Here is a 17,772-nt window from a genome sequence, read left to right as displayed (position 1 = left end):
AAATAAACGGATGCAAATACAGAAAAGGAAAGAAATAAAAGAATGAAAATATAGAAAAGAAAAGAAATAAAAGAAATTTCACTGAACAAAAATATTTAAAATAAAAATAATTATTTAGCCAATTGTTTTATAGAAAACACTCGTGAAAGGTTTGACTTTGCCGTCTGATGAATTCACCATTGCTCCATCAACATAGTTTCCAATGGGCTTTTTGTTTGCCAAGTATAACACAAGGTGAACCCGGAGCTTACCGAGTGATATTGCTTTGCCGTGTGTATTTCCCTACGAACTCAGCAAAGGGTCCGTTTGCCGAGTGCCCGAGAAAAGACACTCGGGGAACAAGCATGCACTGCAAACAGGCCAATTCCGGTAGCGTGTATGATAGTCATCACGACAGTCAACAGCCGAGGCTCCCATGCATATGCAAATTGCGCTAGCTGATATGATCTCCTGTCTGATGAATTCACCGTTGCTCCATCAACATATATAGTTTCCAGATGCCAGCCGTAGGGATCCACCTAGGTGGTTTCAGAATTACCTATCTTCACATTCTTCTTTGGCAGAAACTTGAGCCCACATACTAGACTATTAATTAGCAATGTTGGTGCAGCCCTAGACTAGCTCTCAGCTGAACGGAGGTAGAAGAAGGAGAAGACAATCACTAGTTTCCGGCAACGAACGCCCCGGCGCTCACAACGCCATTTTTTCTTTATAACTGGACTAACCACCACGAGCTACAACCTTGGACTCAGCCACCAACTCACAAACAGGATTACACAGACGGCTTTGTAGCCTTGGCAGCAAACGCGACGCCCATGCTTCCGCCACGCTGCATGCACGGGCATGATCCGCATGCCCACGACGCACTCACACGCATGACGCGGCACTTGACAACAGATCACCACGACCCGGCGCTAACAGCTTGGGACTACTGTGATGGACTCGGACGCGAGCCAAACTCACGCACCACCACACACACACGCACGCCACACACGCACACTCCCCACGCTTCCGCTGCGTCCCGCATATCCCGCTCGCACCCGATGCGTCCGACGAGTCCGACCGCACCAGTGCGTCCAACACGTCCCACACGCACCCGACGCACCCAACAAGACCGACCGCATTAAGCCGTGGCTTATTCCAACAAGCAAACCTCATAATTGATACAGGGGCACTGAAAAAATGATTCAAGGATTGCTTTACGCCTAGCCAACCACATTGCCCATAAAATAACGAGCACCTTTATGAACTCTTCAGCTCCCATTAGCCATTCCCGTGGGTCACTAGTGGTACTTCTGGAGATGAGCTCACTCAACTCTTCATCAGCTAAACCACATACACACCGTGCCATTGTGCAGCTAATCAGGGAGTGTGTTCCCAGGAGCCTTATCCATCTCCGCATGCAGATGGTGCAAAACATCTAGGCGATTAGATGGGATTGATGGTTGTAAACAAGGAATGGTGGAACAACCAAGTCTAAATAGCAACTAATGATCATTTATTATTTGCCAACATAAAGCCCGTAGCTTTTCAGTACCAACTGTAATTTTTTGTAAATATATAAGTATATATATAGTCCTATACATAGAGAGTACCAACTCTATTTTTACAGAGTACCAACTGTCTTTTCACAGAGTACATAGGAACGCTTTAAACAGCATTATATAATGAATATTTTCATATAATTTTTATAACTCTCTATACAAGTCTCGTGATAAACTTGGTGATTTCGTAGAGATTACCAGAAAGGTAACGCATGCAAAAGAAACAAAAACCAGCAATGCATTTGGCAAGTGTGCCTACAATGGACTGCCATTAATGAGTAAGACTGTCAACAGTTTGCTTTTTTTGTCGCCTCTGTCTATCTTCTACTCATACTTTGGGAGGCATTAAAATCTCAATTAACATCCGCTTGAACCTTATATGCATTTACTTAAACGATAAGCAAGCCCACATACCTTCTTCCTCGTATGTATTTGTTGATTCAAAACTAGCAACTCTTCTATACACTCCTGCATGCCTTCCACACCTTCCATGGCACCAGATCCACTGAATAATGCTTCAAATTCTTACTATATGCTACTTCGAGTGTTGTTCTTTCGTTTGGTCCTCGGTCTTCAAGTTGAGTCTTCCCTTTCCATGGAGATAATTGCCTTTTGGTTGTGGCTCCAACAAGGGAATGGCCAAGTTGGTTACCTTGAGCACATATACTCTCTTGGTGACAATCATTTTCGCGCAATTGCTTCTTCCGCAAAACGTTTTCTGGAAGTTCTCCATTTTGCGTTTGATGGTTCAGAGGCTAGATCTATACCAAGAAGTGACTTTCAGAATCAAGCTATTGAAGGAATTTCTCTCTACCTCAATACTATCTGTTATGAGGCCTTAGAAGATCTTCGAGAAAGGATAGAGATGAAATTTGTCCGTAATCAGATGAGATACCTGCGCCAAGAAGCCTATGGACAGTCCAGGACAGATCGGGTTCCTGCTGCAAGCTCGGTAAGACTGTGGTTAATATTTAGTTATCCAAGATCTGATCTGTTAGTAGTAGAAGATTTTACCCTTTTGTGATTTGCTTTATTATCTATGAAGATGACAGATCTATACCAAGAGGCCTATGGAGAATCATCGCATGAACAGATTCCTAATATCTCAGTAAGACTAGTGTTCATATATAGTTATTCAAGATCAGATCTGTTACTAGTACAAGGTTTTACCCTTTTATGATTTGCTTTATCATCTATATATGTAGATGACAGATCTATACCAAGAGGTCTATGGAGAATCATCGCATGAACAGATTCCTAATAGATCGGTGAGAGTAATGAAATATCTGTTAATAGTTTATGAAATAGTTTCTCCTCCTTCTGATTCACCAAATCATCTATATGCAGAAACACCTTCTTACCAAGATCAAGGCTTTGTATGCTAACAATCCGAAGCATCATGGAGAAGGCACAAGTTCTAGAAATATCCATGTTCAAACAAGTCAATTGCGTCATGGAGAATGCTCAAGTTCAAGTAACATCCATGCTCAAACAAGTCATATGCTCCGCCATGACTATCAGTCCACCTCCCATTTGGCAGCATTGCTGGATAAGTTGATCTTAAGAGAGAACCATAATGATGCAGTAAGAAAGTCATCGCCACTAGTCATTTTGTGCATGTCTATTCATTATTTTCCAAAAAGACTTGATAGCTTTCATCCAAATACTTAGTGCAGTTCCTAGCTTGAAGAGAAAATAATAATATGTTTCTCTGCAGATCACGCAACAACTATCTGATATTCCAATTCCACCTGATGAGAGAACTTTGTTCGTGACATTTTCTAATGGCTACCCACTGACCAAAGATGAACTACATGAATTTTTTATGAGGTATGCCTATCGTTTCAGATTTTATTACATAGGTAAATTCACCATTATGTGTATGGAGAGTGGTATGGTTATTGATCGCTGGTAATAAACAGTGTAATATCGGAGTCAGCTGAATCTTAGTGTTGTTGTTCCATCAATTATACTCCAAAGAATCTATCTCCATGGTTATCCTATACATGTAAATTTCGTAAATGGATGGCGCAGGGTCTTTCCGTTTGCGGCTCCCAAGCCAAGTTGCATGCCAAAAGGCTGCAGTTTTACCATGTCCAATAGTGCTTGTGGTAACATCATAGAAGAGGTCTGTATCAATGGAGTCGCAAGGGTGTCCCAACCCTACCCCCTATCCGGGTCTTCCCATGAAAGCCATGAGCAACATAGTCGCAAAAGCTCTCCAGAATTTCTCTAGTTCAATCAACGATGCCAACCCGCCCATAGACGGCGTCCGACAACGAGCTCCCACTTGATTTGAATTTCCCTCTCGACACCTTGTCAGACTTGACCCACAAAACTGCCTGCTTCAACTTAACTACGGTCTTCATGATTCCTTTAGGCAAAACCAGAGGAGTAAAGTGCTACGTAGCTTGTGAATTAAGGACCGATAACCATGCGTTTCTCTCTGCCATGACATGCAAATTAATTAATACATTTTCACATGATGTTGTACACATATTGCAAATGATGCACTGACAGAGGAAGACCTAAGTGTGGCAGTGGGAATTGAGTGCAAATGTCCAAAAAATCAAGAGGGATGCCATTGAGATCGATACACGAACAAGGGTAGTAGGCACTAAGATCTTGTGCACATTGCTAGCAAGACCGGTAACCTCATCAAAGCTTGAAAATATGTTTCTGTTATCTTCTTTGATAGCCACCATAAAAACCGCCGTGAAGTCCACATACACAGAGAGGTGTGAAGACATACACCCGGACCTCTCAATCTGTGAAGGCGACAATAGATGTTGCAAAATCTAAAATCTACTAGTTAACGTGGTCAATTTGATATATGCAGAGGCTGGGGGTTATCCTCCTTTAAAATAATAATATTATATGATTGACATAAAAGACAGGAAAGGCTATAATAAAGAAAACAAAAAGAATTTGAGGAGAAAAATTTATCTACAGTAGTTTGAATTCAACGCATTAATTTTGCCTATATAGGACGTTGCTAACTTTATTTCACTAATTTCTTCCTTGTCACAGGCACTATGGAGATATTGAAGAAATAAGTGTAGAGGAGCCAATCGAAAGTAGGCCACCACTTTACGCACACGTTACATTTTACTCGCAGATGACACTATTCCGTGTTCTTGATGGGAACAGGAGAGTCAAGTTCATGACCAGGGGAAAACATCTATGGGCTCGACAGTATGTGCCAAAGAAGAAGAAACCTGATGTCTGATGACCAAAGCCTGATTTCATAAACATTCAAGAACATTCTATGCCAAGCATTCCGGAAGCATACTCGAATAGAATCTGCACTTGTAAGATTATTCTTGTGCATATCTAATTCTTGTGCTTTCTGCACCTTATTACACATTTGTAACCCAAATTTATGGACATTGTTCTGAACTTCTTATGTACGTATGACATTCTGAGGACTCAAATTTGTACTTGTGAAGGATTATAAATCCATATTATTGGTACGTATAATGGTGCTAAATCTTAAATCCGTCCCTCTAATGTTTTTGTAATGTATGGTAGTCATTGTGTGACGCTAGTTAAATGGTAAGCTCTGTTTTTTCTCTTTAGAAAGGAAGGTTCAACCTCCCTAGCTTATACTCCCTCCGTAAACTAATATAAGAATGTTTAGATTACTATTTTAGTGATCTAAACGCTCTTATATTTGTTTACAGAGGGAGTATTTTTTTAGCTGAGCTGAGCTCATTGCCCCCTGAACCACTGCCCTCCACTCCGGTGGTAACAGCCACTGCACTACCATCGTCGATCGCAATTGCGAGGGCCAGTGACCAATCCCCCTTTAGAGTCTCCCAGTGCGCTCCCACTTCGGATTGTGACACTGCATTTAGTCATCGGCCTTCGGCTTTTCTACGACGTGCTTTCATTTACCGGCGCAACCTTCCAAAGTTTCTCTGCTAAGGGTGCTTGGCTTCTCGGTGCCAGCTAGCAAACCAGGCCGTGATTTCTCCGCGTTGCCGGGGAGCTTGAGGTTGGGCCATGACATATGGTGATGTTGCAGCGTCACTCCTCCTCCTTTTAGCTTTTTTTTGAAACTCCATCCTTTATATTAGATAATATAATGTTCAAACGGATAGAAATTATAACAAGCAAAGTTGCTAGCCACACATGACACTCAGAAGGAAGAGAGGAGGCCGCCTTGGCGAGGGCGTGAGGTGTCTTTGTTTTCCTTTGTTTCTTTCCTCAATTTTCATTGGTTTTTTTAACATATGACAACTTTTCTGAGTACACATTCTGTAATTTTCATATTCATTAGATACATACTTTATATACACATTTAACATTAGTGAATTTTTTAACCTTTTTTGAAAACAAATAATGTTATGAGTAATATTTTTCATACACATTGAACATTTATGTGACTTATTTATTTAATAATTTATATTTAAGATTTATAAAAATATAAGATTGAACATTTAATACTTATATATTTTTCATACATGTTTCACATTTTAAATATGTAAGATTAATAATTGTTTAAATAAATGGTCAATATTTTTCCATATATGGTCAAGATTATTCTAAAGGCAATAAAAAACTCATACACAATTTACGTTTTTTTATACTGCGGGAACGTTTTTATAAACATGATCAACATTTTTTCATACACGTTATTTTTTTGTATATATTTTTTTGTATAAATAACAAATATATTTTTCTATACAGATTTAACATTTTTAAAATTCTAGATTAAGATTTTTTTAGATTCTTGATTAACATTTTTTTAAATACGTGATTAACATTTTTCATACAAATTGTATATTATATATATATATTTTCCATATACATGAGAAATATTTTCTCTATTCGCATTTAACATTTTTTAAACAACTTATCTACAGTTTTTCATGCACATTTGTTTTCTGTATATATTTTTCATATACATGGCAAACATTTTTTTTCTACACACATCTTATATTTTTCAAATGCTTGATAAATATTTTTCAAACTTTTCATTTATACTTTTCTTCAAATGTTTGAATAATATATATTTTTAAATATGTGATCAACCTATTTCACACACATTGTATATGTTTAGAATACATTTTCTGTATACATCAGAAATATTTTATCTGTACATATTTAACTTTTTGAAAATGCTTTATGTAAAGGTTTTTAATACATTTATTTAGAATATTTGAAAGTTTAAACCAATAATAAATAAAGAAGATTAAACAGAAAATGCCAAGAAGTCGAAGAAAAAGAGTCAGCGGCATGTGGCCTCTCGCGTTGGTTCAGCCCATTTAGTGTGGGGCCTAACGCGAGCACAACCTACGTCTCGCTATAAGCGAGACATAGGCGCGCCCTTGACCTTTCGGCAAAGAATGCTTCTTGCTGTGGCTTTTTTCTTCTTCAAACAGTAACACAGTACTAAGGAAACCCTTATACACAGAATCTTAACAGTAGCGCTGGGTAAAATGAAGCGCTGCTACTACTTAGTAGTAGCGCTGTCAGTAAGACGCGCTACTGCTATCCTTTTAGCAACAACAAGTTTTAGCGAAACACCCTGCTGCTAAGTTTGAACTGGGCGCATATGGCTAGCCCCACTTAGCAGCACCGCGTATTCCGACGCAACTGCTATGCTCCGTAGTAGTAGCGCTTTTCTTCGACACGCACTGTTACTAACCCTACCTTATCGTCCCTGCGCGACCGACGACCCCCCTCACTCTCTCCCCCACGCCCCCATCATCTGCCGCCATCGCCGTTCCCCGATGACCGTCGTCGCTCGCCGCCGTCGTTCCTCCTCCACTGAGGTAGTCCCTCCTCCTTCCTCCTCCCCTCCTCCCTCCTCCTCTGGCCGCCCCCTTCTTCCTCCTTCTCCGGTCCCCCCTCCTCCCTCCTCCACCGGTCGCCCCCCCCGGCCCTCCTCCTCTGGCCGCCCCCTCCTCCCTCCTCCGTCGTCCGCCCCCTCCACCCTCCTCCTCTGGCCGCCCCCTCCTCCCTCCTTCTCTCCTAAACCCTAGACTATTTTTTACTGTTCTTGTATAATGTAACTATTTTACTGTTTTTTAGTAAGTGTATAATAGAATTAGTAAGAAACTTAACAGAACTAGTTGAACTAGTTTATTTTTTTAGTAAGAATTAGTTTTTTATTTATAGTAAGTGCTTAGTTGAACTAGTTGAATTAATAGAACTAGTTTATTTTTAGTAAGAAAATTAATATAACTAGTTTATTTTTAGGTGTATTTAACAGAATTCTAGGTTGATTCGTTTTGAAGTGGACATGTCATATTTTGAACATGTCACATTTGTTGTTATTTTTTTAGTTAAAGCAATTATTCCCGCATCGGTGTCGACGATGCCTATCCCGCATCCTCGTTGTTAACTTGGCGGAGGAGGCCTGCTTGATCAGAGGGGCCATGTCCGGGACTGGGCTCCGTCAGGCTGGTACTGGGAGGTGCTACCTTCCGGGGGGCGCAGCTTGGTGAGGAGCCAGCCCGTCGTTGACCCGAACCTTCTTTGGTGGCGGTCACGTGGGCCAGTGATGGTGCGGAGGCTTGAGGACCCCGCAGAGGTGGTACGTCACCGTGTCAGCGAGGTGGACGAGCACGTCCGTCGCTACATGGTTGTTGGAGGGCAGGTTCTCTAATACCTGGCAGGTTGTTCAGGGATCTCACTGGAGCTATGATCATGTGATGGTTTCTTCTCTTTGGGTGTCCATCGCCCGTGCCGATACCCGTCGTTTGCTTGGGTTTTAGATGTATTAGTGATGTTATATGTATGACACTATTCGAGATGTATTAGTGATAATATTCGACGATATACAGACACAAGAGATGATTTAGTTTTGCTTATTGAATGCATGCTAATTTGAATACTAATTTATTTTACGATTTGGTTTTGCTTATTGAATGCTCAAATTGAATAATTACTCCTATTTTGAATGCTCAAATTGGAGAGCACTATGCAAGGCGTATGCATTTGATAAGTTGATAGCTTATAGGGTATTTGTTTTTGCAGAAATCAAGGAGCCCCTCAATATCCCCGTCGTCATCCCTATCACCGACCCCCTCTGACCTTGAGGTAAGACCAGCCAAATCTCTGTGTCAATATGAGTCCTATAAGATATTTTGAAATGTTTTTGTTCATATTTTCAACCATTGAAATGCAATGACCATCAAGTTTGAACGCTCATATGATGTAGATATAAACATGTATATCTTGTGTTGCTCAAATAGGATATGTGTTTGCCCAAGGGGCCGGCCATGTTTGCAGGTAACACCTCCGAGTAGCCTATGTTTTGCCAGAGTGTTGATTAATTTTCGTTCCGGCAAATTTCAGGCGCTCGATGTGTCCTTTTTTAGCAAAGGTCATGCCGGATTTTTCCGTGAATTTTGGCATGACTTGTGCTAGAATATGTAGGAAATATCGAGTGGCCTGGATTTTTTAGAAAGATAATTAAATGACATTTCGGGTTGACTTTAAGTCTATCGAGGCTCCATACATGACAGTCAACAAATGAGTGAGGGAGAAAGTCTGCACCATATATGAGAGAAGAAGAATCCCGACTATTGTCGTGGGGGTCGGTTTTCCTCTTCTTCCCCTTGTGCTAGACCTTTGTTATGCACTAGGGGAAGGAGGAATAACGACCATCACCGACGGTCGAAAAATCAGTGAGGGAGTGTATCCACCATATATGAGAGAGGACGAAGAATCCTGACTATTGTCGTGGGCGTCGTTTCTCCTTCTTCTCCTTATGCTAGACCTTTGTTATGCACTAGGGGAAGGAGGAGCAATGACCATCACCAACAGTCGCAAATGTCAGAGAGGAATCAGTGAGGGAGAGTCTCCACCATATATGAGAGGACGAAAAATCCCGACTTTTGTCATGGGGGTCGCTTCTCCTTCGTTCCGTGTGCTAGAGATTTTGGTGTAATGCACTTGGGGACGAAAGGAGGAGCGATAATCACCAACGGTCGAATGTATCCACCACATGAGCTGAGAGTTTTCAAGAAAAGACTCGGCAGACCGATAGTCAACCCATGATGAATAATAAAGATCTAATTTAGTTTTTGTAGTACATATATTTAATTGTACAAGTTTAATCTTTGAATTATGAACATAGGAAACGTCGTCACCGGACGACGAAAGTCTCCCGGGGGAGTGCGAATGGTGCAACGACGACCGAGGTCTATGCGACAGGCCTCACTTGGACGAAGGTCGTTGCTTCAGCATTAAGCTTCAGGAGACCTTCGATGTTGAAACGGTACACAACGACGACAAGTGTTTTTTCATAATTAAGCACGACTTCTACTACTTCAACGTGTAATTTTCGTCTTTTACAATTCAACTAGCTTATCCCATGCCATGCAAGATGCTATGTCTTGGAGAGGATGAATTTTGAAGATCATAAAAGTATGGAAACAAAGAAAATTCACCTAAGGACCCATCATGGTATGGATTTTGATGTAAATCTATACAATTTTGAGAGCGTAACCCATTTTGGTTGCCTAAATTGGAAAGCACTTTGCAAGATGTATGATTTTCATCAGGGTATGCTTGTCACCATGGATCTTGGTGATCCTGACATCGCCCAAGACAATATAGACATTTGGGTCCTTGTTGATACGCTTCCAATTCTACCGCTATGTGAGTTTCTCAAACATAGTTATTAAGTAATTTATATTGTTTATTTCAAAATAGTTGACAGCTTATTTCCATTTATATCTTATTTTCATTCTTCAAAGAATGTGCGGAAGATGGTAGACAGAACTGTTGGGGAACGTAGTAATTTCAAAAAAATTCCTATGCACACGCAAGATCATGGTGATGCATAGCAACGAGAGGGGAGAGTATGTCCATGTACCCTCGTAGACCGAAAGCGGAAGCGTTAGCACAACGCGGTTGATGTAGTCGTACGTCTTCACGTCCCGACCGATCAAGCACCGAAAGCACGGCACCTCCGAGTTCTTGCACACGTTCAGCTCGATAACGTCCCTCGAACCCCGATCCAGCCGAGTGTCGAGGGAGAGTTCCGTCAGCACGTCAGCGTGGTGACGATGATGATGTTCTACCGATGCAGGGCTTCGCCTAAGCACTGCTATGATATTATCGAGGTGGATTATAGTGGAGGAGGGCACCGCACACGGCTAAGAGATCAATGATCAATTGTTGTGTCTAGAGGTGCCCCCTTGCCCCCGTATATAAAGGAGCAAGGGGGAGGGGGTGGCCGTCCAGGAGGGGGCGCGCCAAGGGGAGTCCTACTCCCACCGGGAGTAGGACTCCCTCCTTTCCTTGTCCAAGTAGGAGAGGGAGAAGGAAGGGAGAGAGGGGAGGAAGGAAAGGGGGGCGCCGCCCCCCTCCTTGTCCAATTCAGACTAGAGGGAGAGGGGCGCGCGGCCTGCCCTGGCCACCCCTCCTCTTCTCCACTTTGGGCCCAAGTGGCCCATTAACCCCCTGGGGGGTTCTCGTAACCCCCTGGTACTCCGGTATATATCTGATAGCCCCCGAAACTATTCCGGTGTCCGAATATAGTCGTCCAATATACCAATCTTCATGTCTTGACCATTTCGAGACTCCTCGTTATGTCCGTGATCACATCCGGGACTCCGAACTACCTTCAGTACATCAAAACATATAAACTCATAATATAACTGTCATCTAACTTTAAGCGTGCGGACCCGACGGGTTCGAGAACAATGTAGACATGACCGAAACACGTTTCCGGTCAATAACCAATAGCGGAACCTGGATGCTCATATTGGCTCCCACATATTCTACGAAGAACTTTATCGGTCAAACCGCATAACAACATACGTTATTCCCTTTGTCATCGGATGCTCATATTGGCTCCCACATATTCTACGAAGATCTTTATCGTCGGTATCTCAATACCTAGTTCAATCTCATTATCGGCAAGTCTCTTTACTCGTTATGCAATGCATCATCTCGTAACTAACTCATTAGTCACATTGCTTGCAAGGCTTATACTGATGTGCAGTACCGAGAGGGCCCAGAGATACCTCTCCGACAATCGGAGTGACAAATCCTAATCTCGAAATATGCCAACCCAACAAGTACCTTCAGAGACACCTGTAGAGCACCTTTATAATCACCAAGTTACGTTGTGACGTTTGGTAGCACACAAAGTGTTCCTACGGTAAACGGGAGTTGCATAATCTCATAGTCACAGGAACATGTATAAGTCATGAAGAAAGCAGTAGCAACATACTAAACGATCAAGTGCTAAGCTAACAGAATGGGTCAAGTCAATCACATCATTCTCTCAATGATGTGATCCCGTTAATCAAATGACAACTCTTTTGTCCATGGCTAGGAAACATAACCATCTTTGATAAACGAGCTAGTCAAGTAGAGGCACACTCAGTTTGTCTATGTATTCAACATGTATCATGTTTCCGGTTAATACAATTCTAGCATGAATAATAAACATTTATCATGATATAAGGAAATAAATAATAACTTTATTATTGCCTCTAGGGCATATTTCTTCAGTCTCCCACTTGCACTAGAGTCAATAATCTAGATTACACAGTAATGATTCTAACACCCATGGAGCCTTGGTGTTGATCATGTTTTGCTCATGGAAGAGGCTTAGTCAACGGGTCTGCAACATTCAGATCCGTATGTATCTTGCAAATCTCTATGTCTCCCACCTAGACTTGGTCCTAGATGGAATTGAAGCATCTCTTGATGTGCTTGGTCTTCTTGTGATATCTGGATTACTTTGCCAAGGCAATTGCACCAGTATTGTCACAGAAGATTTTCATTGGACCCGATGCACTAGGTACGACACCTAGATCGAATATGAACTCCTTCATCCAGACTCCTTCATTTGCTGCTTCAAAAGCAACTATGTACTCCCCTTCACATGTAGATCCCGCCACGACGCTTTGTTTAGAACTGCACCAACTGACAGCTCCACCGTTCAATATAAACACATATCCGGTTTGCGATTTAGAATCGTCCGGATCAGTGTCAAATCTTGCATCGACGTAACCATTTACGACTAGCTCCTTGTCACCTCCATAAACGAGAAACATATCCTTAGTCCTTTTTAGGTATTTCAGGATATTCTTGACTCATGTCCAGTGATCCACTCCTGCATTACTTTGGTACCTCCTTACTAAACTTATTGCTAAGCATACATCAGGTCTGGTACACAGCATTGCATACATGATAGAGCCTATGGCTGAAGCATAGGAAACTTCTTTCATTTTCTCTCTATCTTCTGCAGTGGTTGGGCATTGAGTCTGACTTAATTTCACACCTTGTATTATAGGCAAGAACCCTTTCTTTGCTTGATGCATTTTGAACTTTTTCAAAACTTTATCAAGGTATGTACTCTGTGGAAGTCCAATTAAGCATCTTGATCTATCTCTATAGATCTTGATGCCCAATATATAAGCAGCTTCACCGAGGTCTTTCATTGAAAAACTTTTATTCAAATACCCTTTTATGCTATCCAGAAATTATATATCATTTCCAATCAATAATATGCCGTCCACATATAATATTAGAAATGCTACAGAGCTCCCACTCACTTTCTTGTAAATACAGGCTTCTCCAAAAGTCTGTATAAAACCATATGCTTTGATTACACTATCAAAGCGTTTATTCCAACTCCGAGAGGCTTGCACCAGTCCATAAATGGATCGCTGGAGCTTGCACACTTTGTTAGCATCCTTTGGATCGATAAAACCTTCTGGTTGCATCATATACAACTCTTCTTCCAGAAATCCATTCAGGAATGCAGTTTTGACATCCATTTGCCAAATTTCATAATCATAAAAAGCGGAAATTGCTAACCTGATTCGGACAGACTTAAGCATCTCTATGGGTGAGAAAGTCTCATTGTAGTCAACCCCTTGAACTTGTCGAAAACCTTTCGCAACAAGTCGAGCTTTGTAGACAGTAACATTACCATCAGCGTCAGTCTTCTTCTTGAAGATCCATTTATTCTCAATGGCCTACCGATCATCGGGCAAGTCAACCAAAGTCCACACTTTGTTCTCATACATGGATCCCATCTCAGATTTCATGGCCTCAAGCCATTTTGCGGAATCTGGGCTCATCATCGCTTCCTCATAGTTCGTAGGCTCGCCATGGTCAAGTAACATGACTCCAGAATAGGATTGTCGTACCACTCTGGTGCGGATCTTACTCTGGTTGACCTATGAGGTTCGGTAGTAACTTGATCTGAAGTTTCATGATCAACATCATTAGCTTCCTCACTAGTTGATGTAGTCATCACATGAACTGGTTTCTGTGATGAACTATTTTCCAATAAGGGAGCAGGTACAGTTACCTCATCAAGTTCTACTTTCCTCCCACTCACTTCTTTCGAGAGAAAATCCTTCTCTAGAAAGGATCCATTCTTAGCAACGAATGTCTTGCCTTCGGATCTGTGATGGAAGGTGTACCCAACAGTCTCCTTTGGGTATCCTATGAAGACACATTTCTACAATTTGGGTTCGAGCTTATCAGGTTGAAGCTTTTTCACATAAGATCGCAGCCCCAAACTTTAAGAAACTAAAACTTTGGTTTCTTGCCAAACCATAGTTCATAAGGCGTTGTCTCAACGGATTTTGATGGTGCCCTATTTAACGTGAATGCAGACGTCTCTAAAGCATAACCCCAAAACAATAGCGGTAAATCATTAAGAGACATCATAGATCACACCATATTTAGTAAAGTGCGGTTATGACGTTTGGACACACCATTACGTTGTGGTGTTCCGGGTGGCGCGAGTTGCGAAACTATTCCGCATTGTTTCAAATGTAAACAAAACTCGTAACTCAAATATTCTCCTCCACGATCAGATCGTAGAAACTTTATTGTCTTGCTACGATGATTTTCAACTTCACTCTGAAATTCTTTGAACTTTACAAATGTTTCAGACTTATGTTTCATTAAGTAGATATACCCATATCTGCTTAAATCATCTGTGAAGGTGAGAAAATAACGATACCCGCCGCGAGCTTCAATATTCATTGGCCCACATACATCAGTATGTATGATTTCCAACAAATTATTTGCTCACTCCATAGTTTCGGAGAACGGCGTTTTAGTCATCTTGCCCGTGAGGCATGGTTTGCAAGTACCAAGTGATTCATAATCAAGTGATTCCAAAAGTCCATCAGTATGGAGTTTCTTCATGCGCTTTACACCAATATGACCTAAACGGCAGTGCCACAAATAAGTTGCACTATCATTATCAACTTTGCATCTTTTGGTTTCAACATTATGAATATGTGTATCACTACTATCGAGATTCATCAAAAATAGACCACTTCTTGAGGGTGCATGACCATAAAAGATATTACTCATATAAATAGAACAACCATTATTCTCAGATTTAAATGAATAACCATCTCGCATCAAACAAGATCCAGATATAATGTTCATGCTCAACGCTGGCACCAAATAACAATTATTTAGGTCTAAAACTAATCCCGAAGGTAGATGTAGAGGTAGCGTGCTGACGGTTGGAACCATTTCCCACGCGCATCGTCACCTAGTCCTAGGCCAGTGTCCGCTTAATCCATAGTCCTTGTTTTGAGTTGCAAATATTAGCAACAGAACCAGTATCAAATATCCAGGTGCTACTGTGAGCTCTGGTAAGGTACACATCAATAACATGTATATCACATATACCTTTGTTCACCTTGCCATCCTTCTTATCCACCAAATACTTGGGGCAGTTCCGCTTCCAGTGACCAGTCTGTTTGTAGTAGAAGCACTCAGTCTCAGGCTTAGGTCCAGACTTGGGTTTCTTCTCTTGAGCAGCAACTTGTTTGCTGTTCTTCTTGAAGTTCCCCTTCTTCTTCCCTTTACCCTTTTTCTTGAAACTAGTGGTCTTGTTGACCATCAACACTTGATGCTCCTTTTTGATTTCTACCTCCACAGCCTTTAGCATTGCTAAGAGCTCGGGAATAGTCTTGTTCATCCCTTGCATATTATAGTTCATCACAAAGCTCTTGTAGCTTGGTTGTAGTGATTGAAGAAGTCTGTCAATGACGCAATCATTCGGAAGATTAACTCCTAGTTGAATCAAGTGATTGTTATACCCAGACATTCTGAGTATATGCTCACTGACAGAACTATTCTCCTCCATCTTGCAGCTGTAGAACTTATTGGAGACTTCATATCTCTCAATCCGGGCATTTGCTTGAAATATTAACTTTAACTCCTGGAACATCTCATATGCTCCATGACGTTCAAAACATCGTTGAAGTCCCGGTTCTAAGCCGTAAAGCATGGCACACTGAACTATTGAGTAGTCATTAGATTTGCTCTGCCAAACGTTCACAACGACTGCAGTTGCATCTGCAGCAGGCCTGGCACCCAGCGGTGCTTTCAGGACATAATTCTTCTGTGCAGCAATGACACTACTGGAATTAGGGAATTTACCGTCTGCCATCTCTTTGCCGTCAGCTAGCGGATGGCAAAGAAGGTCTTTGCCATCAGCTACCAAGAAGCAGATGGCAAACAAATGGCAGACGGCAAAGAAGGTCTTTGCCATCGGCCATTTCTTTGCCGTCCGCTGGCTGACGGCAAAGAATCTTCGCCGTCTGCTGGCTCACGGCAAAGAGGGAGGTGGCACCCACTAACGAAAAAACATAACGTCCCCCCTCTTTGCCGTCCGCAGCAGACGACAAAGATGAACAAAAGCAGATGACAAAGGAGGGGCGGACGGCAAATGCTAACCTAACTAACCTAACTAACGGCCGAGCCACCTCCCCCGCCCGTTACTTTGTCTATCCTCCCTCCCTCCTCCCCGACGCCCACATCGTCCACCCACCGCGCCGTCCCCGTCGCCCGGCGCCGCCCCCGCCCCCGCCGCCCTACGCCGCCCCTGCCACCGGACCCGCCCCTACCGCCTGGCACCGCCCCCGCCCCCTCCCCCTACCCCACCCGCTGACGCCCCGGTGCCCCGCCCGGTGCCGGCCCCGCCATCGCCCCCGCCACCGCCGCCTGACGCCACCCCCGCCACCGCCTCCGTCCCCGCCGCGCGGCGCTGCCCCCGCCACCGCCCCCTCCCTCACACACCGACGCCCCACCATCCCGCCGCCCGGCGCCGCCCCCACCCCCGCCGCCCGGCGTCGCCCCCGCCACCGCCCCCGCCGCCCGGCGCCGCCCCGCCACCGCCCCCGCCCCCACCGCCCGGCCGTCCCACTGCCCCGGATCCCCGCCGCCCCCACCCGCCCACCACCCCGACGCCAGCGTCGCCCTGGCTCCGGTGAGTATTTTTTTCTGTTTTTTCTTTTTTTGCTGTTTAATTGTTGTTTAATTGTTAGTGTTAGTGTTAGTGTTAGATTTAGTGTTATAAAAGAGAAGATTTAGTGTTAGTGTTAGAAAAAAGAATATGTAGAAGAAAAGAAGAAGAAGAAGAAAAGAAGTAGAAGTAGAAGAAGAAGAAAAGAAGAAAAGAAAAGAAGTAGAAAAAAGATGAAAAAGAAGAAGAAGAAAAGAAGTAGAAGAAGTAGAAGAATAAGAAAAGAAGAAAAGAAAAGAAGTAAAAGAAGTAGAGAAAAGATGAAAAAAGAAGAAGAAGAAGAAAGGAAAGAAGAAGAAGAAGAAGAAAGGAAAGAAGAAGAAGGATAGAAGAAGAAGAAGGAAGGAAAGAAGAAGAAAAAAGAAGAAGAAGAGAAGGAAAGAAGAAGAAGGATAGAAGGAAACACCCCGACCCCTGACCCCGGCACCCCAACCCCGACACCACACCCCGACACCCTGACCCCGACACCACGACACCACACCCCGACACGCCGACCCCGACACGACACCCCGACCCCGAAACAACACCCCGACCCCAACACTGACACGACACCCCGACCACCAAAACCTCCCGAAAAGGTGCTCTTTGGCCTTCCAGAGGCCGACGTGGTCATATATTTGTGAATTATGAGTTAGGTCATATATTTTTCGATTTTGTTATGAAAAACATCATATATAATTGTGTTGATTGGGTTGATTTAAATGTGTAGTTGTTTCATCACAGCGAGGTTTGGTGTTCGACGACCTCGCCATGCGTTTGACGAGCTCTGCCCCTTCGTTCGTGGGTGAGCACAAATGACATGTATGTCCTCCTCCCCCATTAATTATTTTCTCTGTTCCGGTGTTCGTGCCGATGAAACTTGATAGCTAGCTATATATGTGTCTTGAATCATCAGTATGCATAACCAATATGTGTCTCCCGTTCGAAAGCGTTATAGTTATAAATATGCATGCATTTGCATAT

The 17,772-nt window shown here is 42.8% G+C and overlaps 1 protein-coding gene across 1 annotated transcript; it reads left to right on the top strand.

Moving 5' to 3' along the window:
* Window positions 1–1,938: 1,938 nt before the first annotated feature.
* Window positions 1,939–5,041, top strand: LOC123077299 (uncharacterized). The gene is made up of 6 exons (XM_044499552.1): window positions 1,939–2,496; window positions 2,590–2,652; window positions 2,750–2,812; window positions 2,892–3,128; window positions 3,262–3,374; window positions 4,575–5,041. Exons 1-6 carry the CDS (start codon window positions 2,017–2,019, stop codon window positions 4,771–4,773), a joined length of 1,155 nt encoding a protein of 384 aa, XP_044355487.1. The 5' UTR covers window positions 1,939–2,016; the 3' UTR covers window positions 4,774–5,041.
* The last annotated feature ends 12,731 nt before the right edge of the window (window positions 5,042–17,772 follow it).

Source organism: Triticum aestivum, chromosome 1B (genome assembly GCF_018294505.1).
Source record: "Triticum aestivum cultivar Chinese Spring chromosome 1B, IWGSC CS RefSeq v2.1, whole genome shotgun sequence".
Classification (NCBI taxonomy): domain Eukaryota; kingdom Viridiplantae; phylum Streptophyta; class Magnoliopsida; order Poales; family Poaceae; genus Triticum; species Triticum aestivum.
Note: the sequence above shows the minus strand (reverse complement) of the source record. Positions and strands in the feature narration are given on the sequence as shown.

Excerpts from the sequence above, each read along its gene's own strand:
- LOC123077299 (XM_044499552.1), top strand. The coding sequence starts at position 2,017 with ATGCCTTCCACACCTTCCATGGCACCAGATCCACTGAATAATGCTTCA. Across the intron at positions 3,129-3,261 it reads GAGAGAACCATAATGATGCA|ATCACGCAACAACTATCTGA; the intron begins GTAAGAAAGTCA and ends GTTTCTCTGCAG. Across the intron at positions 3,375-4,574 it reads CTACATGAATTTTTTATGAG|GCACTATGGAGATATTGAAG; the intron begins GTATGCCTATCG and ends TCCTTGTCACAG.